The 26,752-nt window shown below is 44.0% G+C and overlaps 1 protein-coding gene across 1 annotated transcript in view; it reads right to left on the bottom strand.

The window, feature by feature from the left end:
• Nucleotides 1-26,752, bottom strand: part of FHIP2A (FHF complex subunit HOOK interacting protein 2A) — a 1,458,394-nt gene that overhangs the window by 543,872 nt on the left and 887,770 nt on the right. Inside the window, exon 10 of the mRNA XM_044055532.1 lies at nt 22,143-22,286. Coding sequence (XP_043911467.1) covers nt 22,143-22,286 — 144 coding nt within the window. The remainder of the gene's footprint in view (nt 1-22,142; nt 22,287-26,752) is intronic.

The raw sequence follows: 26,752 nt of genomic DNA on the forward strand, positions 1-26,752 counted from the left end.
TAGTGGGTATCAGGGGCTGCAAAAGTGCCTCACTGAGTACCGCCGAACTGGCGACTGGCTTAGGAGAAGCATCGTAGGCAGCTTTGGACCTAGGCGGCCTGCATCTGTCTATTTTTGCATTTTCTTTTGGTATCCCGGTAGTCGGATGGCTAACCGATGACATTTCTGGATAATTAAACCGAGAATCGAAATATTTACAGGCGGAAATATACCAACGATGGATAGTGCGCTGATTAAATAAAGCACAAAACCGACAGCAAGGTACGTCGTTGGTCAGGGCCCAGGCAAGGAATACAGTACGAATGAAAATCTTTGTGAGGTATTTGCTTTCCACAAGTAATGCAATTATTAACTTTTACTGACATCGGTAAGGAGCAAGAAAAAGTTTCCCCAATGGGGTACTTAGCTTTAGTTTAAGACTTCGGTTCTGAAACTCGAAAACAAAAATTTCAGGAGTCGGCTGACCGGCACTTGCGAACTGCTTCTGCTTCGGGCACCGCACGGCAAGAAAGACTGATGTAATGACGTCAGCTGCATATTTTACACCCCTGATGACCTGACGTCATGGAAGAAGGGACAGCATCCGAATCAGGACCTGAGACTTTGTTAATCAGGCCGACTGAGTGCAACCTGTCAGCAGATTACCCAAATGTAATGACTGCAACAGCGAAACATGAACAACATACCATGCCTCTGTGGAAAATGAGATACGGTTGACTCACGATAAGAGCTTGCAACTCAGAAACCCTTCTTGCAGAGGTCAGAGTAATCAGTAAAACTGTTTTCCATGTTAAGAACCCCAAGTCAGCCAGATCAGCTGTTTCAAATGTAGCAAGTGTAAGCTTCTCTAACACAAAATTAGGATCCCGAGGAGGGGCCACCAGTTTTCTTGGAGTTCTCTTATGCAAAAGCAGACATGCTGAAATGTCTAATAAATGATCCTCAATGAAGGAGTAAGGAAGGCCATAAGATAGTAACTCACACAAGTACTGTAAAACCAGAGAACAACTAACCCCAAATGGATTCTGGTTATGTTGTTGGCAGCAACCAGAAAACCTTTTCCAGGGGTAGCAGGTTATCAGGAAAATTTTAGGCAGTGACACACACAACCTGAACAGCTGACAGAAACGGGGAATGGGAGAAGGTTCTGGAAATTCCCTCTGTAACAGCTCACAGTATTTTCTGAGGAAATGAGAAACCTCTGTGTTTTCCTAATGAAATAAATGGCACATTCTGGAAACAGTCTCAGAGAAAGAGAATCACCCACTGGGAGAATCAGAAATTGGACTATTCTCAGACTATAACATCAAAAAACAGGATAAACCCCTGCATCTGTCTCTTCATCTTCCAGTCCAGATTCAGAATCTTGAATCTCTTCAAGAAAAGCTGTATCCCTCTTTATTAGAAACTAATTTACAAGACAAATCAACAGCCTCAATTAGAACATGAGCCAGAGCCAATAAACTACTCCTAAGGAAATCTGAGGAGGAGTGGATACACAGTTAATTTTCTGTTTCTTTCTGAAAGGAAAAATGGGGCAAACAGTGTTACTAATGGCAGAAGCTGCTTCCCCAGGGACAGGCATAATCTTCTGACTAAACAAGTAAGCTTTCCTTGTCCCCTCTTCAAATACCAACAAGAGTGGCTCCCTCTTGCCCACTAAGGGGATCCCCAACAGCTACTGAGGACATGGCTAACCCCTGGTCCATAGTGGCTGTAGGCGTTTCACCACCGGAATCTGGGGTAAAAGATGAATGGTGTGAGGAACAAGCTATGTTCACAGCAGAGTCACCTACCTGTGGCTGAGACAAACTGCTAATCTCCTGTGGTGACAAAGGTGGGAGAATGACTGAAATGTGGTACCAGTAGTCTGTTCCGTGGCCAAGTCGGGAATGGTGCCTCTTTCCAGGGAAAATAAGCAGCTTAAGCTTAACTGTTGGGGATCCCCTTAGTGGGCAAGAGGGAGCCACTCTTGTTGGTATTTGAAGAGGGGACAAGGAAAGCTTATTGTTTAGTCAGAAGGTTATGCCTATCCCTGGGGAAGCAGCTTCTGCTATTAGTAACACTGTTGGCCCCATTTAAAGTAACTGAAAACCAGTTTTTCTGTAGAGAAACTCTTTATTTTGCATTTTTTAGGACTGGCAAAGTATTTTAAGTGCTTTTACTGCATTTGTGGGGAAGAAAGTGACTTTTAAATACTTCAGCATTTTTATCAGTTAAATGTTGAAGTATTTAAAAGTCACTTTCTTCCCCACAAATGCAGTAAAAGCACTTAAAATAATTTGTCAGTCCTAAAAAAATGCAAAATAAAGAGTTTCTCTACAGAAAAAAATGGTTTTCAGTTACTTTAAATAACTGACACGAAAAAAAAGTACTCCGGTTTAAAAGTAGTTTAAGACTCACAGTAGTCCATTAAAAAACATATACTCCTATCTTAAAATAACTTTGCTAAACAGGAAATTATAATAAAATAATAGGAAATTACAATAAAATAATTTCTATAAATCTAAGTTTTTTCCCCCAAAGGGAACTGATCTGCTCAGCCTTCTATGGCAAGAAAGTTTGGAAGTGCTTGATGCCCAGACCTGTCTTTTTACTCAGCTCGAGCAGACTGATTGTGCACACGGAAAGTGCCAAAAAGATATGGATACTGACCAGTTGCTACATGTATGACAGGATATAACCCATATAGGAGGTAAGGCTGCTGCAGCAACGATCAGTATGATGAATATACTTACATTCCCAACCTACACGTTTTATACTTATATACATGCCTAACCACTGCCTGGGCCTTTAGAAGCCTAGCTGAGCAACCCAACCCAATTGTGTCCTTATGTAATATGGATGTTCATTAGAAGGGGGTTGTTGTGTTTTTCAGCTTTTCCCGGTTAGGGGTTGCCACAGCGGAACTCCGGTCCGCTCATGATTTGGCAGTAGATTTTTACGTGCCGAGTTGCTGGCCCTGACGCACAACCTTCAATGAAGGTACGCCCATTCACGCATGTCTCCACACCAAAGATGCTCTAGCTGAGAATCGAACAGGACAACGTCTTACTGTGAGGCGACAACGCTACCGCAGCACCAGGGGGTATGTTAGGAAATTTCTAGAGGTTATGGGGACTATGTTAGTGTGGGCATAGTTACTGCCTGCCTTTGTCTATCAGAGACATGGGGACCAGACCCAGAGTGAATTTCTAATTTCCCATCCACTGGTTAAGGTTATGCCTAAATAAGATTAGGGATGGACTCTGCTTCACATAGATAGGCAGTCTGTTCCAGAGCATGAGGATCCTCTGAGACACACTGGTCTCACCAATATGTCTTATTTATGTGACAAGAAAAATTTAAATACATGAATTTAGTAGTTCTGATGCTGCTCACTTTGCAAATATGAAAAAGGTCCTTCAGAGCTGGATCCAAGGATGCCCTGTATACCAGCACAGATTGCCTGTCAGTAACCTGTGGGAGATGAAATATAGAGCTATGGCTTTAAAGTGATTCATATAGCATGATATGTTTATACCCATTATCCTCCTGGTAAGAAACCTTTGTGTGCGATCCCACTGTTGCATATGTCTGGTCAGGTACATGCCAAAGGGGGCATTATACTCAATGATGGGTCTGATATGGGCCAAATCAAGTGACACTATGACTTCCTTGCACCAGGATGCCATGCCCTTACTTTTAAGCTGGGTGGCAAAATGATTTTCTTACTACCTTGGCCACATGTTGCTCAAAGGCCAGATTACGGTCTACATATTTTTTTCAGATACCGGACTATCGGGTCAACTCTTAGGGATGTCTCATCAATGCAGTAATATTGTTGGGGCCCATTAAGGCTGTGTTTTCACCTTAGCAAGCGCCGCCAGGCCCTGCTCCCTGTTAATAGTTGGGAGGGGGGGTTATGCTAGTACGTAGTTCATGAGGGAAGGTAGAGTTGGGGATGAACACTGAGTGGAATTCCTCAGACAGCAATTTCAATATGTTGCTCTGCTCAGTGAAGGTGGCACCACTGACCACCAGTTCAGCACACTGCTGTGTGTTGCCTCCGAAGACTTAACTGTAGAAGCTTAGCCTGTGAGGCTATCTGACCTTGCTGGACTTAGTCCTCTTAGTTTTATGTTTAATTTAATGAGAGAGCTCCTATAATTATGGGAGTTGCTCTCCCTGATTTTAGCCATTATTTTTTCCCTTTTGTTATATACCCTATTAAGGTTAGAATTCCACCAGTGTGCTTTATTTTTTTTTCAGAGTTTGTTTTGGGCTTACTACTACTAGATACAGCAGTAGCCTCTATACAGCCACTTACACAGGTGAACAGGGTCTCAATGTACAATTCTGCAGAGGTTGATGTGAACTCCGGATTGGGAAGGGCACTGAAAGTTTGAAAAACTATCCCTTAATAGGATGTCGTTTGCTTTGGAATACTTCCTTATTGTAAAAGTGTTTGCTGGAGTTACACAACTGATTTTTATTTTGAAGGAAATAGCTTTGTGGTCCAACCCCACCAGTGAGGATGCAATATGGCCATGAGGCAGTGTATGTTTCCCAGTCTATACAGGGGTAGTTAGAGTCTCCCATGAACAGAGTATTTGGTTTAATGGTGAGAGTCTCCAGTATATCTAGGTACAGGCTATGGGATTCTACGGACACAGAGGGTGACCTGTAGCTTACTAGGATATGGCATGCGACTTTGTCTATGGTGATATGCATGTGGATAAACTCCAGGGAAATGTCCTGTTTAACCACCTTTGAGTTATGCTTGTTGCAAAAATAGACCGAAACTCGTCCACCTTTTGCCCGTCTGTGCAGCTGATGGTCTAAATGTGTGGAAGGCACTGGAGCCTTGCACTGCCAGAGTGCTTTCTGTCAATTTAAATCATGTCTCAGTAACGGCACAGATATCTACATCCTTCAGAGTGAGGACAACTTGTAGGGTGCGCAGTTTCTTGTTTAGGCTCCTAGCATTAAGCAGTAACATATTCAGGTTTCTTTGGGTTTTGTTTGCTAAGTTGGTAGGTTTGTCAATTTAGCATTACCTAAAAAGGCTCTAAGGGGGTGGATAAAGATTTAGCCAATATTCAGAAGCCTCGAAGAGACAGGTGCAGACCATCCTTTGTACAGCAAAGCAGTTTGCTAACCAAGTCCCCCATGCTGGCAAATATTAAACCATGTGGTAAGACATCAGGAATTAAGCCAATTATTGAAGTTAACCATCTTTTGTTCATACTGCAGCATCATCCTTGGTGAAGGTGGAATGCTGCTCAGTGCAAGGCACATACCTGCCTGAGACACACATTCACAGAGAACAACATCATCTTTCTTCATATAGCCCAGGGAAGTATGTCTCAGGTCATTAACACCCACGAGGACTGTGACAGAATTATACTGGTAGTCCCTGTGTTGTAGTGGCTTGAGTGCATCCATAAATTGGCAGATCCTGGCTCCAGATAAGCAACTAATTGTAATATTCTCCTTGTTCGGTCTGGTGTGTGTCACTCAACTGAGTCCCCTATGACAACACCTAGAGCTGTTTACTGAATTTCCTGTTTGCACTTTTTATTTTTGAAAACTTGCATTTTATCTGTCTTTGGCCTAGCACATCTCTTGTGTGGGGTCATTTGACTGCATATAACTTGCTGATACTTGTTAACCTCTGCTATCTCTGAAAACACAAAAACAAAAAAAATCTTGCTTTTTTCTTTTCTGAGATTTAAAAGTTCATTTACAGGCTTGCTGTTCTTGAACTGTTTGTAAGTTTCTGTGAGGCCATTTTTGCTTGGGCTAAAGGAAAGTCTCTCTGTTGATCAGTGGCAGTGAAAACATTGAGCAGCCTGTCTGCCCCGTGGGAGTGGTTACTGACTTGAAACTGTAGTTTTATTGGCCATTCTGGGTCAATTCAAAACTCCTTCATCTTCCTCTCTTAAAACCTGGTTGCCTCGTGGTTTTGTCTCTTTTTCAGGCTTGTTGGCTGTTGGTGAAGCACCCACCAAGAGGAGAAAAAAGCTGAGAAGAAAGGAGCCACTTTTGAGACTTTAAGTATTTTTCCTCTGTTTATTTGCTAAGTTTTTCTGCATAGCCGCCTATTTTGAGCATTTTCTGGCTTGTTAAATTTGATTTCTGCATTAGTAACTGTATTTAGAGCACAACCTAGAGCTGTTTACTGAATTTCCTGTTTGCACTTATTTTTAAAATCGTTTTTCTCAAAACTTGCATTTTATCTGTCTTTGGCCTGCCACTCTTGTGTGGGGTCCTTTACTGCACTATTATAACTTGCTGATACTGCACTGTTAACCTCTGCTATCTCTGAAAAACTCTGCTATCTCTGAAAAAACAAAAAATCTTGCTTTTTCCCACTTTTCTGAGATTTAAAAGTTCATTTACAGGCTTGCTGTTCTTGAACTGTTTGTAAGTTTCTGTGAGGCCATTTTTTGCTTGGGCTAAAGGAAAGTCTCTCTGTTGATCAGTGGCAGTGAAAAACATTGAGCAGCCTGTCTGCCCCCGTGGGAGTGGTTACTGACTTGAAACTGTAGTTTTATTGGCCATTCTGGGTCAATTCCAAAACTCCTTCATCTTCCTCTCTTAAAACCCTCTTTTGCGTGGTTTTGTGCGTTTTTGAGCATAGCGCAACAACGGGCAGCGCCACCTAATTGGGTTTAAACTATTCCTGGCTCCACAAAGTCTGCTCTTCAGTTTTTCCCTTTGAACTGCTCTACCTCTCAATTTAAACACCATATTCTCATTCTAAGGCCCTTCACTGGTCCAATTAAGTAATCCTACAAGTTAGCACTATTAAACCATAAGCACTACTTACTCTTATAATCTCTACGATCACCCTGTCCTCTATTGGTCCATCTTAAATTCAGTTTCCCTATTACTCTAGCATGTCCAAAGGTCAGTCAATGGTTTCCTCTCCAGTCCAGCTGGTGAATCTGGGAATTTTGAGGCAATGTTACAACTGTCTCATGTACACGGACAACCCTCTCCTCCTCCAAACAGGTTCAAATATATGTGAGAGATGCAACTATTTAGCCAAACTGGAGGCTGAGCTCTCTCATCTCAAAACTGGTGTAACCAGTCAGGAGGAGAAGGTAACCTCACACAACACAATTCCAGTATCACATAGTCCCACCACATCAGCGAACCAAACACATAAATACACAAAAACATACTCGGAGGCTCTAAATAAAATCTACCTAAGCAACAGAGACCTCCAAAGCAGACATCCAAGCAAACGCTACCTCAAAACAAAACACACACAACACATAACCCACAAAGTCAGTGTGCCAAGCAGCCACAGCCCTTAAGGCTGAATAACACACCTGATACTCTTGTTATAGGTGACTCTATTGTCAGACACACTGCCGTCCCGCTCACCAGGCTGAATAAAGAGAAGGTCACAGTGAGCTGCCTGTCGGGCGCTAGGATCCACATAACGCAAGCACTCAGGTCACTCCAAAGCAAATACAAATATGACTCAGTCATTGTACATGCTGGTGTGAATGACCTGAGACGCCCTCCCTGGACTACATGAAAGGGACATAGAGGAGCTCTCTGATCATGTAGCCCAGGCTGGTATGACCCTGACCTTGAGCAGCATCTTACCCTCACCTAGAATGATGCCACAGTACAAAGACAAAATGATCAATTTTAACAATTGGCTAAAATTTTGGTGTCATTCAAAGGGGATCCAGTGTCTGTCAGCCTGGGATGACATGCTCGACAAGCCACGTTGCTTCGCTAGGGACGGCTTGCACCTGTCACCACTGGGCTTTCAGATATTGGCAAAGGCTCTTGCCACCCCATAGTGCCTTTTTAGGCAAGGCTCAAAAGTCAAACCCACCCCATAGAGAGCACAAGGAACAAGAAACTAAGGGTAATGCTGCTAAACGCCAGAAGTCTTAACCTCAAGATGCACGCACTCGAAGCTCTCCTCAGTATGGAGAACATCGATATCTGTGCAGTGACAGAAACCTGGTTCAAGGCTCCAGAGAGCACCCCAGCACTACCAGGCTATACCTCATATCATGCTTTTCAGCCCCAAAGCCCGGACCGAACCACAAAAGGAGGGAGTTTCCATATTTATCAAGGATATCCACACCTCCAGGTTAGTGGCATTGCAGTATCGGAGACCATCCATGTGCAACTCACAGTGGGCAAGACTGCTTTTCAGTTTATAGCATCCTACAGACCACCCTCTCAAAGTCAGGAATCCCATTCGGCTTTCCTGAAAACATTGGAGAACACGAAGATCTCTCCGAACACCATTATATTGGGCGACTTCAACTACCCAAACATTGACTGGAAACACTACTCAAGCCCCAGCACCTTAGCCCAAAGATCCCTGGAAATTATAAACTCAAATGCTATGGAACAACTAGTCACCACTCCCACAAGAGGGGACAACATACTAGACCTGATCATTACCAACATGGGGACTCTATGCTCCACACCAGAAGTATATCCCTCATTGGTAAGATCAGACCATAAATTAATTTCACTGGATGTCCACATCCCGACCCCACCCCCAGCCCAGAAAACCACAGTGAAAAACTTCTCAAAAGCGAACTTCTCACTTCTCAAAACCAAGTGGAATCCTTCAAGGCCACAGGGCCAGTGGAAACTACAGCCCAAACTGCAGAATCCTATATAAATGCATTCTACAGACATCTCCAGGAATGCATGGATCATGCTATCCCAAACAAAACCAAGACCCAATCATCCAAAGGCAGGCGTCCAGTCTGGTGGACCCCTGCCATAAATAAACTGTACAACAGAAGGAGGAAGCTACTACATGATAGAGCAAAATCCCTAATAGGGAAGGCATCTCTGATCAGTACTAGCAAAAATTACAATCCCTCATAAAATCCTCCAAGGCCAGCTTTGAGAGAAAAATTGCACAGGACACCAAAGACAATCATAAGGCTTTTTCAGTTATGTTAGAAACTTGGGATGCAACTCCCAGACTTGTTCTGAGTTGATTCTAAGCGACAAAAATACACTGAACCCACAGACATCGCCAATATCCTGGCAGACAGGTTCAGTGCGAACTTCTCCACCCCCCAAAAGAGCAAATATCTATCCCGGCAGAGGGCTGCCTCCCAGACATCTCAGATGCTCAGCTGAAGGCTGCCCTTTCCAAAGCAAAAAACACTGCTTCCATGGGACCAGATGGCGTCCCAGGTTGCGTCCTACATGAACTACAAGAGGAACTAATCCCTCAAATAAAACAGCTATACAATCTCAGCCTCACTACAGGATATGTGCCCACAGAATGGCGTACAGCAACAGTGGTCCCACTCCACAAAGGTGGAGCATCTACGGACCCTGGAAACTATCGCCCCATAAGCCTGACTAGCTTAGTTTGCAAGGCTATGGAGAGGATCATCATGGAGCTCATAAACAAAGACATTGGGGACCTACAGACACTAGATCCTACCCAGTTCGGCTTTGTCAAGGGCAGATCCTGCCTTTTGAACCTGGTTGACTTCTTTGAAACAGTCACCAAAGCCATAGATGAAGGAAAGGTAGTCCACACAGCCTATCTGGACCTTGCAAAGGCATTTGACACAATACCCCACTCGGGCATCATAGATAAGCTATCCAGCTTAAATATAAACCCCTATGTCACAAGATGGGTCGCAAACTGGCTCAAAGACAGAACCCACAGAGTGAGAGTTGCTGGAGCCATGTCAGACTCAAAACCGGTCACAAGTGGCGTCCCACAGGGTTCTGTCCTGGGACCACTCTTGTTCGGTATATACTTTTCCGAGGTACAGGCAAACGTGGGAGGACTATGGCTCACCAAGTTCGCAGACGACTGCAAACTGGGCGCCATAATCAACTCTCCAGCGGACACAAACATCCTTCAAAAAGGTCTCACAGAGACAGATAACTGGTGCCAGCGCCATGGTTTAAAGCTAAATGCCAAAAATGTATAGTCATACCCTTTGGCAAAACAATGTGCCCACAAATTACCACATAGGCGGAAACCCATTAAGTACAGAGAAAGTTATTAGAGACCTGGGGACCCAAGTTGATAGCAATCTCTCCTTTGAAAACCACATTGCCAAAGTGGTTAGAAAGACCTTCTACATAGCCCACCTCATCACGAAGGGTTTCACATCTAGATCAAGAGAGGTAATCGTGCCCTTTATTCATCCCTCATCAGGCCCATCATAGAATACAATGCCCCTTTTGGGATGTACCTTACCCGACACCTGCAGCAATTAGAAAGACCCCAAAAGTATCTCACCAAGAGGATCAAGGGTCTCAAACAGATGCCATATACTGCTCGGTTAAAAACTCCAGCTCTACTCAGTTGCATACCGCCTACTTCGAGGCGATCTATGCCTGACATACAAAGCTATGTCAAATCCAGAATTAATGGACATGCTCCACCTCAGTAAATCTAAATCCCTTAGAGCCACACGCTCGAGGGACTTGAACCTCAGCACAGAAATAAATAGAACTTGCTGGAGGGACAGGTTCATAACCCAGAGGCTCCCTTCGCTCTGGAATAGAATTCCAGTTCATGTGAGGCAGAGCACCTCACTGAATCTCTTCAAGAAGAATCTCGATAAGTGGATGGGGGATCGTAGGTTTGTCCCAGGGATTACTCCTGTGTCACTATTAGACAGAGGCACAGTAAACTAAACCTTAAAGGGCACAGTATACTGAAATCAAGGGGTGGCGTAAGCCATACTGAATCGGGCTAGGCTTATAATTGCCCCAGGGCAGATAGCCTAGTATGAACCTATGAACCTATGAACCTATGAACAGTCCTGGCTAATATGCCTGTTTGCCATATGGGTTTGCTCTTGGGGCTCCACTGGGCGTAGGTATATGTGTAGTGTTTGGTGCTGCTTTTGGTGAATGCTTTAATGATTGCTGAGAATAGGTGTGGCTATTTAAAGGCTTAGGAGGTATTTGAGGTTTGGGAAGATTGTTTGTTAGTGCCTGAGTCAGCACAGGTCATTTTATGCGTGTGGTTTACGTACTGTATCCATTTTGATAACCTTCTTTGTATATGAGATGTTTAGCTCAGTGAAATGACGTATGCACATCTCTTGTGTACTGTGTTTGCTTCTTTAAGGATTAAATGACTGTTTGTAAACACAAGACAATTTGCTACATAGCTTCTGAATGTCCATGACTTTGTTTACTTTCTAAATCTTTATGGCTACATGTAGCTGGAAACACTTGATATCAAGGTCTCATTTGCATAAATTCCATGGGCCTCCATTACAGGCAGTTTAAGGCATCACACAGTGAAAAAAAGAAGTTATGTTTTACCATAACGTTCCATCTGTGTTGTCGATCTTCACCAATCCTTGACAGTGGGCTTGGTTCCGAACCTTGGAACCGACTCGGCCATATCTTCCAGCTCGCGCTCTCCAAACTTTCGAACCAGGCACTACCCACAATGCTCCTCACACAGATTACCTCAGATCGAGTTTGTCCAATAAAAAGCATATAGAAAAAGCAAAATATGGTTAACTATAGACAGAATAGAAGATGAGGCCATATATAAGCCCTTAATGAGAAACTAGCTTAAGACTAATCTGATCTACTAAGAGTCTCAGGATGGGGGAAGGTGGGTGGGGATGTCAATGATTGTTGAAGACTGACAACAGTGATGGAATGTTATGGTAAGACACAACTTCTTTATCTGATGTTGTCAATCTTCATCCAATCCTTGACAGTGGGACAGAATCCCCAGTTACTTTAGCCTTGGGAGGTCTCATGGAAGAATATTCCGAAGCACCACAGAGCCAAAGGATGCTCAACCCCTAGAGACCTGATCTAATTTGTAATGAGTGATAAAGGTTTGATGATAAGACCATGTGGCTGCTGCACAGATGTCGTCTAGAGAAGCTCTGGCATGAAAAATTGCTGATGTCACCAGAGCTCTTGTTGAATGGGCTTGAGCTGGTTTGGGAAGTTGAAGTCCTTTAGACTGATAGATGAACGTGATGCAGTCTCTGAGCCACTTAGCTACAGTAACCTTAGCAACAGGATTACGCATGCAGAGGGAAGAAACTGCTACAAATAACTGATCAGATTTTCTGAATTCTTTAGTCCTGTGAAGGTAAAAACATAGTTGTCTGTGCACATCTAGTAAATGAAGGGCATAGTCCCCTTTGAAAGAAAAGTTAGGGAAGACTGGTAATTTTAGTGACTGATTAATGTTGGTTTCGGAGATTACTTTTGGTAAAAAGGGTGGATTTGTTCTGAGTGCGACTCTATCTTTATGAAAACTTAGGTACGGTGATTTGCATGATAGGGCATGCAGTTCAGAAACCCTTCTTGCAGAGGTAATAGCTACCAAAAATAACATCTTCCAGGATAGATATTTGAAGTCACAAGATGCTGATGGTTCAAAAGGGGTCTTAGTAAGAGCTTGAAGAACAATAGTCAGATCCTGGGAAGGGGGGGGGGTCTTTAAGTTGGGTTTTTAGTATCAGGAGTCCCTTTAAAAAAGCTTTACAAAGCTTGTGAGACATTAGAGAAGAGTCATTCAAGCCTGAGTGGAAATTTGAAATTGCTGCCAGATGAACTTTTACTATAGATGCAGAGCAATCAGATTGGAAAAGTGTATTTAGAAAATCCAGAACTTCATGAATTGGGCTGGTATAAGGGTCCAGTCCTTTATTCAAGGCCCATCTAGTAAATTTCTCCCATTTGCCTTGATACAGTTTTCTAGAAGGCTTGTGATGAGCAATAATAATACAGTTGGATAGGAGAAGAATGGAAATGATGCCTGGCAATCATCGGACTTGAAAAAGCTATGCAATGAACTTGAGATGTTGGAGATTTGGATGGACCATGCCCTCTGGGTGAGTTAGCAGATCTGGAACTTGGACCAAAACCCATTGTTTCCGTAATAGATGAGGCCAAAGGAACAGAAACCAAACTTGTTGAGGCCAGAAGGGGGCAATGAGGATTACTGAATTCTCCGTCCTTTTGGCTTTCTTTAGGAATTGTGATATGAGAGGAGTTGGGGGAAAGGCATATAGCAGACCGGGAGGCCAATCGTGGAGAAGAGCATCTCTGGGTGACTCTCTCAGAGGGCGGGATTAGGGCAAAGTAACTTCTGCACTTGTTATTCAAAGGAGAGGCAAACAGGTTGAGAGACCACTCGTGAGGCATTAGAACAGTCCTGCTCAATTTGTCTGCTATCACGCTGGAACTTCCTGGAATGTACATTGCTATCAGAAAGCAGTTGAAAGAAATCCCCATTGCCAAAGTCTGAGTGCTTCCTGACATAGTGGGTAAGATTTGGTTCCCCTTTGCACAAAGGTGGTGCCACTACTGACCCAGGAAACAATCACCCCATCACCTTGACGAGTCTGACCTGTAAAGTCATGGAGCTTATTACTACGGATCTCATAAACAAAGCCATAGGCAATCTCCAAGCAATCAACCCCACCCAATTTGGATTTGTCAGGGGAAGATCTTGCCTACTGAACCTAGATGACTTCTTTGAGACTATCACCAAGGCCCTGGATGAAGGAAAGTCAGTGCATACTGCTTACCTTGACCTGGCCAAGGGCTTTGATACAACCCCCCACTCAGACATCACCGAAAAGCTAACACAACTCGGTGTTAATCCCTATCTAGTCAGTTGGGTGCCCAACTGGCTCAGAGGACCCACATGGTCAAAATAGGCACTTCCACCTCTGACAGCTGACCCGTCACTAGCGGTGTTTCCCAGGGATCTGTCCTGAGACCCCTACTGTTTGGCATATACTTTTCAGAGGTCCAGGCAAAGACAAAGGGCCTGTGGCTGACCGAGTCTGCGGATGACTGTAAGATGGGCGCCATCATTGACTCCCCAATTGATCTTAACATACCGCAAGAAGGTCTCACAGCTACAAATGACTGGAGCCAAAGTCATGGCCTTAAGTTAAATGCAAAAAATGTATTATCGTACCATTCATCAAACAGATAGCCCCTACTGATTACCACATCAACGGCAACCCCTTAAGCACAGAACCTGTGGTGAGAGACCTGGGTACTCAGGTTGACAACAATCTCACATTTGACCATCATGTGGTGGCGATGGTCAGAAAAGCCTTTTACTTGTTTCATCTCATAAGTAAAGGGCTTGTATCCAGAAAAAATTAGGTTATTACCTCTCTGCACTCCTCCCTTATTAGACCTATAACTGAGTATAATGCCCAGTTTGGTATGTACCTCTCCAACTGGAAAGGCCACAGAAATACCTCAGAAAGAGAATCTATGGCCTCCAACACCTAACCTATGCGGACAGGCTTAAATCACTATCACTCTACTCAGTATCATACAAATTGCTCAGAGATGATCTGTGTCTCGCCTACAAGGCAATGTCAGACCCTGCCCTAATGGAGATGCTCCATATACATAAGTCTAACTCCTCGTGCATTACCCGCTCAATAGGCCAAAATCTAATATGCGACATCAACAAAACCCGCTGGAGAGAGAGGTTTGTCTCCCAGAGGCTGCCCTGTCTCTGGAATAGACTTCCCATACATGTCAAACAGAGTACCTCACTGACCCTCTTCAAATGCAACCTTGATGAGTGGATGGGAAACCATAAATGTGTCCCAAGGGTTCCACCCTTGTCCCTCACTGACAGGGGCATCAGGTGCTGACTGATGTTTTTTTATTTGGGATATACTCTTGGCTAAGCTTGTAAAGGCCCTAGGGCCATTAGGCTTGCAATCTCCTATGATCCTGATGTTCTGTAGTCTTTCTGGAGGGGGAGAAGCAATCCCTGAGACAGTACCTAAATGAGTACTGATGAAATCCAGTGGATGAGAAGGCTGAACTTTTCGAAATTTACTGTTATGCCTAGAGACATAAAAATATCTATGGTGTAATCTCTTGCCTGTTCTAAAGGAGGCCTGGTGGTGGAGGTGAAGAGCCAGTCGTCGAGATACGGAAACACTCAAACCTTGCAGTCTGAGATGAGCTGCAACCACTGCCATGCATTTGGTGAACAACCTGGGGACTGTGGTGAGGTCAAAGGGCAGTGCTCTGAACTGGAAGAAACCTCCTGGAGCTGTTTTCCATTTTTATGTGGTAATAAGCATCTTGGAGGTCTATAGAGCACATCCAGTTGCCTTTTTACAAAAAAGGAAGTATGGTTTGAACAAAGACGATCCGGAATTTGGTTTGCTGAACTGGCTAAGATCCAAAATGGGTCTCCAGTCCTCTGTTTTTTTAGGGACTAAAAAAAATCTTGAGTAAATCCCGGATCTTGTTTGGTCTGGTGGGACTGTTGCCTGGTGGGACTGTTTGGATGACTCTTTTTCCGAGCAGTTTTTGAATTTCTAAGACTGCTGCTTCCCTCTGATTGGGTGGAACATCTGGGAGTTTTTTCTAGGGTTTGGGATTTACAGATAGTAGAATTTTGTAACCACTGGACATTATCCCATGCACACATTTGTCTGAAGTTATCAAATGAAAGGAAGGTAGATGCAGGGATAATCGCCCCCGACTGCCTCCAGAGGAAGGAAATCGGGCACCCATTCAGTGGTGCTGACAGAAAGTTCCAGAGAAGGATTCTCTGGACCCCTGATTCTGCGGCCCAATTCTGCCCCTAGGGCAGCATCTTCCATTGCTTCCCCCTCTGCCCAGGGGGCAAGTCTTTACCTTGTGAGTCTTTGAAAGGCCCTTTGTATTTTTTAAACCATAGTCTCCCACTTCTTTGATTTCTAGAATGAAGCCTCTGTGGAGTGGAAAAACATATGCCTACGGAAGATAGGCTCACATCTCACATCTGGCTAGGCTGTCTTTTACCTTTGGGCCAAAAAGGGTGGATCTGTCAAAAGGGGCATTGACGAATGACACTTTAAATGGCTCTGCAAAGTCACACAAGCACATCCAGGAATGCCTTCTAATGGCTATGCCTGAACCCACTGCCCTGGTCATCCCTTTGGTTACTAGGGCAGTGGAGCTTCATGGACGAGTTGGAGATAGCATCAAGGGTTGCAAGCTGCGAAGAAACCTGGTCACGGACCTCTTCAGCCACTGCTCCTGAGACAGTATTTGAAAGTTCTTTAATCAAATCTTTCTGTAATCTGGTAAAGTGTGCCATATAATTCAAGGACCTTAGAGCGAAGGTCGATGTACAATAAACACAATTCCCAAATCTATACAACATCCCAGACTCCTTGTTAGGAGGATGGATAGCCGGACTCTCTTCAGCAAGTTCCTTTTTGGTGGCGGCCACTATCACCGTGGAGTCGACAGGAATCCCTTTAGACCAATGTGGTTCACCTTTAGGTATTAATATCCAGTCGGGTCTCTTGGGGATTGGCTCTATGGAGTTGGGCATCTTCCACGCCCGCTGAGCGATCAGTTTAAAGAGATCATCAGCGGGCGGAGAGATCTAAGAAGTAGAGGGTTGGACACGAAAAGCCTCCAGGTACACCGACTCCTTCGAGGAAAGCTGAATGGAAGACCAGCCACCCCTCTATTCCAGGATTTCTAGGATGTCCCCAAAGGAAACAACAGAGGGTGACCTGGGAGAACCTTCCCCTTCATCAAAATCAGTATCTTCTGTGAAGGACTCTTCCGGGGAGTCCATGTGCTTCCTCTTGAACTTTTTCACAGGGACTTCCTTGGGGGGATGATCCGGGGAAGTGTCTGAAGAGGAGACCACTAGGTGGGAGTCATCTGAGACTTTTGTGCCCTCTGTCTTGGGGGTGAGAATGATGGTAGCTCAGGTCTAAAGGAGGTAGAAATCTGTCCAGACAGGGATGGCAAAGACAGGGTTCCCAATAGACAATGCTTTCTCCATTATCTTAAAGGCTGCTCCCCCCATAGAGGAATGGGAGCCCAGAAACAAAATAGACTCCTTTGGAACCGGAGTCGCATCCCGCACCAAGGAGGCAGCCTCTGGAACACAAGTCTGGGTCGATCTTGCAAAGGCCGAGGTACCAAGGGACATGGACGGTTCTGAATGAAAAGAAATCAATCCAAGCCCCTCAGATTCAACCAGAGAATCACAACCTCAGGAGACCTCCAGTGCCAAAGCCTTAGAGGAACTCAAGACAACTCTTGGAACTGGAAATGAGGAAGCTACCGGGACCCAAACAGTTGATGCAGGAGGAGTCAGAACCGAGGGCTCCAAGGTCTCGAATGGAGTTGGATGAGGAGGATATGGGGGGAGTTCTAGCTAGGCCAGTTCCAACACCAGTATGGCTAGGAACCGAGGGTAACCCCCTAGCTGTAAGGAGCTGAGTCACCAGGCTCAATATGTCGACCTCAGACAGACTCTTAGTAGATCGAATGGAATATCAGGAAAGAGAGCTTGGGGATCTTACTTCCAAAAATGGACTGAGTGGCATATCTTTGAATGGATCAATGGATGGTGAATATTTAGTTCGTGGGAGTTGAGGTAGCTTCGGTACAAAGGAATCTGTCGGTGCCGAAGCAGAAGTTGTTTTCATTTCAGAGGGCTTGGGTTTCGATGCCGGTAAATCCTTCAATGCCGAGGAACTCTTCGTTACCAAGGATGATTTAGATAATTTCTTTGTCGATTCTGGGGACATTGGAACCAAAGAGGCCCTTTTTCTCAAAACAGAGGAAGACGAGGAGGAAGTTCTAGTTTCAGGTCTAGGCTTAGATAAGGCCTCTTCAAAGTTAGTTTTAAGAAGTCCTTTTAGAATTAACTTGTTTCTTTCTGTTAAGGTTCATGTGGAGAACCCATGACAGACTAAACAGTCCTCTTGTAAGTGTATTTTCCCCAAACAGTAAACACACAGAGTGGTTGTCTGAATTTGGCATCTTGCCTTCACATTTCTGACACTTCTTAAGTTCTGAAGTGCTTTTACTGGACTTAGCAGGCAAAGTTTGCTTTTGATCGGCCATTATAAACAAGAAAAATAACCGACGCTACAGTCAAGTGACACAGGAGATAAGATAGAATCAAATATATTTTTTAAACTATAGAAGCAAAGGAGGAATGAAATTTTAGAAAAACAAAACCAGCAAAAAAAATCAAATACTTAAAGGCAACAGAAAGAAATACCAGCAATGTTACTTACCAACAGTAGTAACGGAAAGAAAAGGGCAGAAAGAAAGTAAGTGATAAAGCAGGGAGGAGCGGGTACATAGCGTGAAAGGACACCGACAGAAAACTCTAATAAGCAATGAAGAATGAATAATAATTAAGGAAAATTAATAAGTACTCACTGAAGTAGTCAAGGCTCGAGAGAAGGAAGCTAACACATTTGGTCTGCGAAGCGGCAAACATGATCTGAGGTAATCTCTATGAGGAGCACTACGGGTAGTGCCTGGCTTTAGAGTTTGGAGAGAGCGAGCTGGAAGATATGACCAAGTTGGTTACGAGGTTCGAAACCAAACCCACTGCCAAGAATTGGGTGAAGACCAACAACATCAGATCTCTAGTTTGGTTGGGTTCTTACAGTTTTTACTGAATGGTTTATCTGTTTGAACCTTTTAACCTTTTGTTTGGATGTTAGTTGGGATATTTTGCAGGCACTTTAATTCTTACGGGTATCAGCTGAGTTTCAAGACCCTGTGTTTCTGAAGTTCTGCCAAACTATCCACTTATGCTGTGCTGATGACGGCCCCTGCTAAGTCAGAGATCGCACTCCAGTGAGGAAAAGGAAAATTCCCAGATCCCCATTATACCATGATCTTGCACAGAAAAAATGACAGTACACATGATAAGCTGCATTTTCATCAGCTGTACAGGACTGTTTTTCTGTTCAGCAATTTGAATTGACCAATTGAATGCAACACACACACACATATATATATATATATATATATATATATATATATATATATATATACACACACACACACACACATACATACAGTGGATATAAAAAGTTTACACACCCCTGTTAAAAATGCCAGGTTTTTGTGATATAAAATAATGAGACCACAATAAATCATTTCAAAACTTTTCCCACCTTTAATGTGACCTACTACCTGTGCAATTCAATTGAAAAACAAATCTGTTAGGGGAAAAAATATAAAAAACTTGCAATAAGCTGGTCGCATTAGTGTTCACACCCTTAAACTAATACTTTGTTGAAGCACCTTTTGATTTAATTGCAACGTTCAGTCTTCTTGGGTAGGAATCTATCAGCATGGCACACCTTGACATGGCAATATTTGCAAAAGTGCTCCAAATCGGTCATATTGCGAGTGTATCTCTTGTGCACAGCCCTCTTCAGGTCACCCCACACATTTTAGGTCTGGGCTCTGGCTGGACCATTCCAAAACTTTAATTTTCTTCTGGTGAAGCCATTCTTTTGCTGATTTGGATGTATGCTTGGGGTCATTCTTGTGTTGAAAGATGAAATTCCTCTTCATCTTCATCTTTCTAGCAGACACCTAAAGGTTTTGGGCCAAAAGTGACTGGTATTTGGAACTGTTCATAATTCCCTCCACCTTGACTAAAGCCCCAGTTCCAGCTGAAAAGCAACCCCAAAGCACGATACTGCCACCACCATGCTTCACTGTGGGGATGGTGTTCTTTTGGCGATCCAAAGTGTTGTTCTTTGCTCCAAATGTACCTTTTGGAATTGTGGCCAAAAAGTTCAACCTTGGTCTCATCAAACAATAACACATTTCCCCACATGCTTTTGGGAGACTTGATGTATTGTTTTGCAAATTTTAGCTGGGCCTGGATGCTTTTTGTGTAAGAAAAAGGTTTCTGTCTTGCAACCCTACCCCATAGCTTAGACATATGGAGAATACGGGAGATTGTTGTCACATGTAGTACACAGCCAGTACTTGCCAGAAATTCCTGCAGCTCCTTCAGTGTTGCTCTAGGACTCTTGGCAGCCTCCTTGAATAGTTTTCGTCTTGTCTTTTTATCAATTTTGGAAGGATGTCCAGTTCTTTGCAACGTCACTGTTGTCCCATATTTTCTCCACTTTTTGATGACTATCTTCACTGTGTTTCATGGTATATCCAATGCTGTGTAATTTTTTTTGTACCCTTCTCCTAACTGATACCTTTCAACAATGAGATCCCTTTGATGCTTTTTAAGCTCTCTGCGAACCATGGCTTTTGCTGTAGCAGGCAACTGAGTAAATTGCAGGAAAATCCTACTAGAACAGCCAAACTTTATTTGGGGTTAATCAGAGTCTCTTTAATTGACGGCAGATGTGTACCCAAGAAGACTGAATGTTTTAATTAAATCAAAAGGTGCTTCAACAAAGTATTAGTTTAAGGGTGTGCACACTTATGCAACCAGCTTATTGTACATTTTATTTTTTATATTTTTCCCCCTAACAGATTTGCATGTTTTTCAACTGAATTGTACAGGTTATAGGCCACATTAAAGGTGGGAAAAGTTCTGAAATGATTTATTGTTGTCTCATTTTTTTTATATCACACAAAAATGGCATTTTAACAGGGGTGTGTACACTTTTTATACCCACTGTGTATATACACACACATACACAAGTATATGCATGCTTAATGATTCTCAGATAGAGCTATTTCATTTGTATTCTATAGAATTTTATGATGAATAAACTACACAAGTGATGCACAGTTTTACAGCATTCTACAATAATTCTGTAATTAAATGAAGCATAAAAACTGGAAAAACATACCTCAATGCTGCAAAAGTGGTTAGTGCTCCAAAGATTCTTGCTCCATTTCTTTTCCAAAAGCACAGACGAATTTCATTGTGAATTATTTGTTATACACGGTGCATTCCTCATGCATGGTGAATAAGGCAAAATCTAATGACTACTCTTTTAACATTTAAAACTATAAATGAATAAAGAACATTTAAATGGTTTACATCGAAATTATAGCATCCCAGTTGAACATCTTGTGGCAGGACTACATTCTTCTTCCAAACACCCTACAGACTGAATTTTCATCAGATGTATAAGGATGCCAGACTAGCGATAAGTGAATTTTTAAACATTCTTCTCCCTCGTTTGAGTTCAGTTCTCCTCACAGAACCTGGTTCCACTGCACTCTATTCCTATACAATCTGCTTAGATCTTCACCTACCCTGTTTTACTCCAATCTCTGATGCTGTTAATATCTACTTTGTCTTAAAACTGGGGTATCTTGTTGCTTTTCCATGCCCTAGTGATCACTTTTTAGAGGCCACTAGGACCAAGCCTATCAAAACTTTAGTGTACTTTGGAGGTTTTTGCACCTCTACACCATCTCAGTAACATATTTTCCTCTCTAAGTTACTACTCACTTCCTAGTATACAGCTCTGCATCAAAACACACACACCGTGGCACCATACTTAAGCACACGTCTCAGCAACAGTTGCGGGGAGGGAAACTTCTCCAACACACACATACTTTGCTAATGAATGTTAGTCACACTACAACGTTAATTACGTGCCATAAAAATACATTAGAAAATCAGCATAAACATCTATTAATCTTCACAAGGGCAAACTGACATTCCTGAACTTGCAAAATACACTGCTAAATAAACAAACACATACATACTTCAAGACATGATACTCAGCATTAAACACAGCATGGGACCAAGAAGCAAGCAGCAACAGAAGTGATAGAAAGACGTGAAATAAGAGGTGAGGAACTGCACTAAAGAGGATGAGCATCACAAAAGTGGGAACATGTTTGAGAAACTAGGAGAGAGACACTATCTGAAGAGGATATGCACTGTTAGTGAGGCGACGGAGTATGTGATCAGCAACTTTAACAGGATAAGGTAGCAAGTATAATAAACAAAATATGTAATAAAAATGCAATAAGTATTCTTACAACTACAAAGACCATTAAATTAGATGGGAGTATTATAACAACACAAAACATGGTCTAACACCAACATACGATATATGGTGCAAGTTACGTGGATATTTACTCATGACTGCCTTCAAACATGTTAATTCAAGCTTAAGTTACTCTTCTGAGGCATGAGTAAACCCAATATAATTCAAACCCAAACATGACACATTGCTATAACTCTGCTATAAGATATGAGCTGCTGTTTTGGAGTAAATTACCCATACACCTGTTTTGATTGAACAAAAGATATACAGCTTTATATTATTTAGAAAACTAAATGATTTCACAAAAATGCATATGTCTGTTTAAGATGACTTTTGATACTGACTACAGCACAACATATGGTACAATCTGCACATCTGTGGGTCACATACCTATTTACAATTTTATGAACTTCTGTCTTCCCATCAGGCTTGACATGGTCAGGAGTCTGAGGAGGGGATGCACTAAGCCATTCTGTACCAGACAGTCTATTACCAGGTGAAATATCAGTAAACAATGGATCTTCTTCAAGATCGCTGTAAGACAAAAGTAGAAACAAATGCAAATCATGCACTGTTACAGTAATATGCCTGACAAAAACTGGACAGAGAAGTAAAACGACATGCAGAAATCATGATCATTACTATGTTTGACAGAGCGCACCTGCACTGCGTCCTACAGTCAAAGCACAATTGCACTGCACCATACAGTCAGACAGCACCTGCACTGCATCATACAGTCAAAGCGCGCCTGCACTGGATCATACAGTCAGAGCACACCTGTACTGCATCATACAGAGCAAACCTGCACTGCATCATACAGAGTAAACCTGCACTGAATCATACAGTCAGAGCACTCCTATGCTGTATCATACAGTCAGAGCACGCCTGTACTGCATCATACAGTCAGAGCACGCCTGTACTGCATCATACAGTCAGAGCACGCCTGTGCTGCATCATACAGTCAGAGCATGCCTGTACTGCATCATACAGTCAGAGGACACCTGTACTGCATCATACAGGCAGAGGACACCTGTACTGCATCATACAGGCAAAGGACACCTGCACTGCATATAGTCAGAGCATGCCTGCACTACATCATACAGTCAGGCAGCACCTGTACTGAATCATACAGTCAGAAAGTGCCTGTAATGCATCATGCAGACAGCACCTGCACTGCATCATACAGTCAAAGCGCACCTGCACTGCATACAGTCAGAGCATGCATGTACTGCATCATACAGTCAGAGAGTGCCTGTATTGCATGATATAGTCAGAGCGCACCAGTACAGCATCAGACAGCGCACCTGCACTGCATCATACAGTCAGACAGTGCACCTGCACTGCATCATACAGTCAGACAGTGCACCTGCACTGCATTATACAGTCAGACAGTGCACCTGCACTGAATCATACAGACAGCACCTCTACTGCACCATACAGTCAGAGCACACCTGCACTGCACCATACAGTCAGAGCACACCTGTACTGCATCATACAGTCAGACAGAACATGTACTGCATCATACAGTCAGATAACACATGTATTGCATCATACAGACAGCGCACCTGCACTGCATCATACAGACAACACATGTACTGCATCATGCAGAGAGCACACATGCACTGCATCATACAGAGTGCACCTGAACTGCATCATACAGCACCTGTGCTGCATTAGTCAGACATTGCACCTGCAATGCCTCATACAGACAGCACACCTGTACTGCATCATACAGAGCACACCTGTACTGCACCATACAGTCAAAGCGCACCTGCACTGCATCATATAGACAGCACCTGTACTGCATCATACAGTCAGACAGCGCACCTGCACTGGATCATACAGACAGCATCTGTACTGCATCATACAGTCAGACAGCACACCTGCACTGCATCATACAGTCAAGCACTTGTACTGCATACAGTCAGAGCACACCTGTACTGTATCATACAGAGCACACCTGTACTGCATAATACAGACAAGCACCTGTACTGCATCATACAGTCAGAGCACACCTGTACTGCATAATACAGACAAGCACCTGTACTGCATCATACAGTCAGAGCACACCTGTACTGCATCATACAGTCAGAGCACACCTGTACTGCATCATACAGAGTATGCCTGTACTGCATCAGACAGCACCTGTACTGCATCATTCAGTCAGATATTGCACCTGCACTGCATCATTCAGTCAGATATTGCACCTGCACTGCATCATACAGACAACACACCTGTACTACATCACAAAGTCAAACAGCACCTGTACTGCATAATAGTCAGAGCACACCTATACTGCAGCACCTGTACTGCATAACAGTCAGAGCACACCTATACTGCATCATACAGTCAGACAGCGCACCTGTACTGCATCATACAGTCAGACAGCACACCAGCACTGCATCATACAGCCAGACAGCACAGTACTGCATCATACAGTAAGACAGCGCAACTGCACTGTATCATACAGTCAGACAGCGCACCAGCACTGCATCATACAGTCAGACAGCGCACCAGCACTGCATCATACAGCCAGACAGCACAGTACTGCATCATACAGTAAGACAGCGCAACTGCACTGCATCATACAGTCAGACATCGCACCTGCACTGCATCAGACAGCGCACCACCACTGCATCATACAGAGCACCTGCACTGCACATTAGAGTCAGACAGCACCTGTACTGCATCATACAGAGTGCACCTGTACCTCATCATACAGTCAATAGCACACCTGTACTGCATCATACAGAGCACACCTGTACTGCACCATACAGACAGAGCACCTGCACTGCGTCAAGACACCACCTGTACTACATACAGATAGCACCTGTATTGCATCATACAGAGTACAACTGTACTGCATCATACAGTCAGAGCACACCTGTACTGCATCAGTCAGACAGCACCTGTACTGCATCATACAAAGAGCACCTGTACTGCATCATACAGTCAGAGCGCACCTGTACTGCATCACAGTCAGAGCACACCTGTACAGCATCACAGAGCACACCTGTACTGCATCATACAGACAGCACACCTGCACTGCATCAGAGTGCATCTGTACATCATACAGTCAAAGCATGCCTGTACTGTATCAGACAGAGCACGCCTGTACTGCATCATACAGTCAGACAGTACCTGTACTGCATCATACAGTCAGAGAGCACCTGCACTGCACCAGACAGCGCACATGCACTGCACCATACAGTCAGAGCAAACCTGCACTGCATCATACAGACAGCGCACCTGCACTGCATCATACAGTCAGACAGCGCACCTGCACTGCACAATACAGTCAGACAGCGCAGCTGCACTGCACAATACAGTCAGACAGCGCACCTGCACTGCACAATACAGTCAGACAGCGCACCTGCACTGCACAATACAGTCAGAGCACACCTGTACTGCATCATACAGACAGCACATCTGCATTGCATCATACAGACAGCACCTGTACTGCACCACACAGACAGCGCACCTGCACTGCACCAGACAGCGCACCTGCACTGCACCAGTCAGAGCACACCTGTACTGCATCATACAGACATCGCACCTGCACTGCATCTTACAGTCAGACAGCACCTGTACTGAATCATACAGTCAGCGTACCTTCACTGCACCATACAGACAACACCTGCACTGCATACAGTCAGGGCTCACTTGTTCTGCATCATACAGTCAGGGCTCGCTTGTACTGCATCATACAGTAAGGGCTCACCTGTACTTCATCATACAGTCAGGGCACACCTGTACTTAATCATACAGTCAGGGCACACCTGCACTGCATCATACAGTCAGGGCACACCTGCACTGCATCATACAGTCAGGGCACACCTGCACTGCATCATACAGTCAGGGCACACCTGCACTGCATCATGCAGTCAGGGCACACCTGTACTGCAACATACAGAGCGCACCTGTACTGCAGCATACAGAGTCCACCTATACTGCAGCATACAGAGTGCACCTGTACTGCATCATACAGAGTGCACCTGTACTGCATCATACAGTCAGAGCATGCCTGTACTGCATCATGCATTCAGAGCTTGCCTGTACTGCATCATACAGACAGCGCACCTGCACTGCAGCACTGCATCATACAGACAGCGCACCTGCACTGCATCAAATAGTCAGACAGCGCACCTGCACTACATCTTACAGACAGCAACTGTACTGCATCATACAGTAAGAGTGCACCTGTACTGCATCATACAGTAAGAGTGCATCTGTACTGCATCATACAGAGCACACCTGTGCTGCATCATACAGTCAGCACCTGTACTGCAGAGCACACCTGTACTGCATCAGGCAGCATCTGTACTGCATCAGACAGAACCTGTACTGCATCATACAGTCACACAGCACCTGTACTGCATCATACAGATTGCACCTGTACTGCATCATACAGAGTGTACTTGCATTGCATCAGTCAGAACATGCCTGTACATCACATACAGCATGCTTGTACTACATCATACAGATTGCACACCTACACTGCATCAGACAGCACCTGTACTGCACCATACAGAGTGCACCTGCACTGCACCAGTCAGGCAGCACCTGTACTGCATCATACAGTCAAAGCACACCTGTACTGCATCATACAGAGCACACCTGCACTGCATCATACAAAGCACACCTGTACTGCATCATACAGTCAAACAGCACACCTGCACTGCATCAGACAGCACACCTGCACTGCATGCATACTGTCAGACAGCACCTGTACTACATCATACTCTCAGAGCACACCTGTACTGCATCATACAGAGTGCACCTGTACTGCATCAGAGCACACCTGTACTGCATCATATAGACTGCACCTGCACTGCATCAGACAGAGCACACCTGTACTGCATCATACAGTCAGAGCACGCCTGTACTGCATCAGACAGCACCTGTAATACATCATAAAGTCAGACATCACACCTGCACTGCATCATACAAACAGCACACCTGCACTGCATCATATAGCCAGATAGCACCTGTACTGCATC

This window comes from Protopterus annectens, chromosome 14.part0 (assembly GCF_019279795.1).
Source record: "Protopterus annectens isolate FY-2018-M chromosome 14.part0, PAN1.0, whole genome shotgun sequence".
NCBI classification, from domain to species: Eukaryota; Metazoa; Chordata; order Ceratodontiformes; family Protopteridae; genus Protopterus; species Protopterus annectens.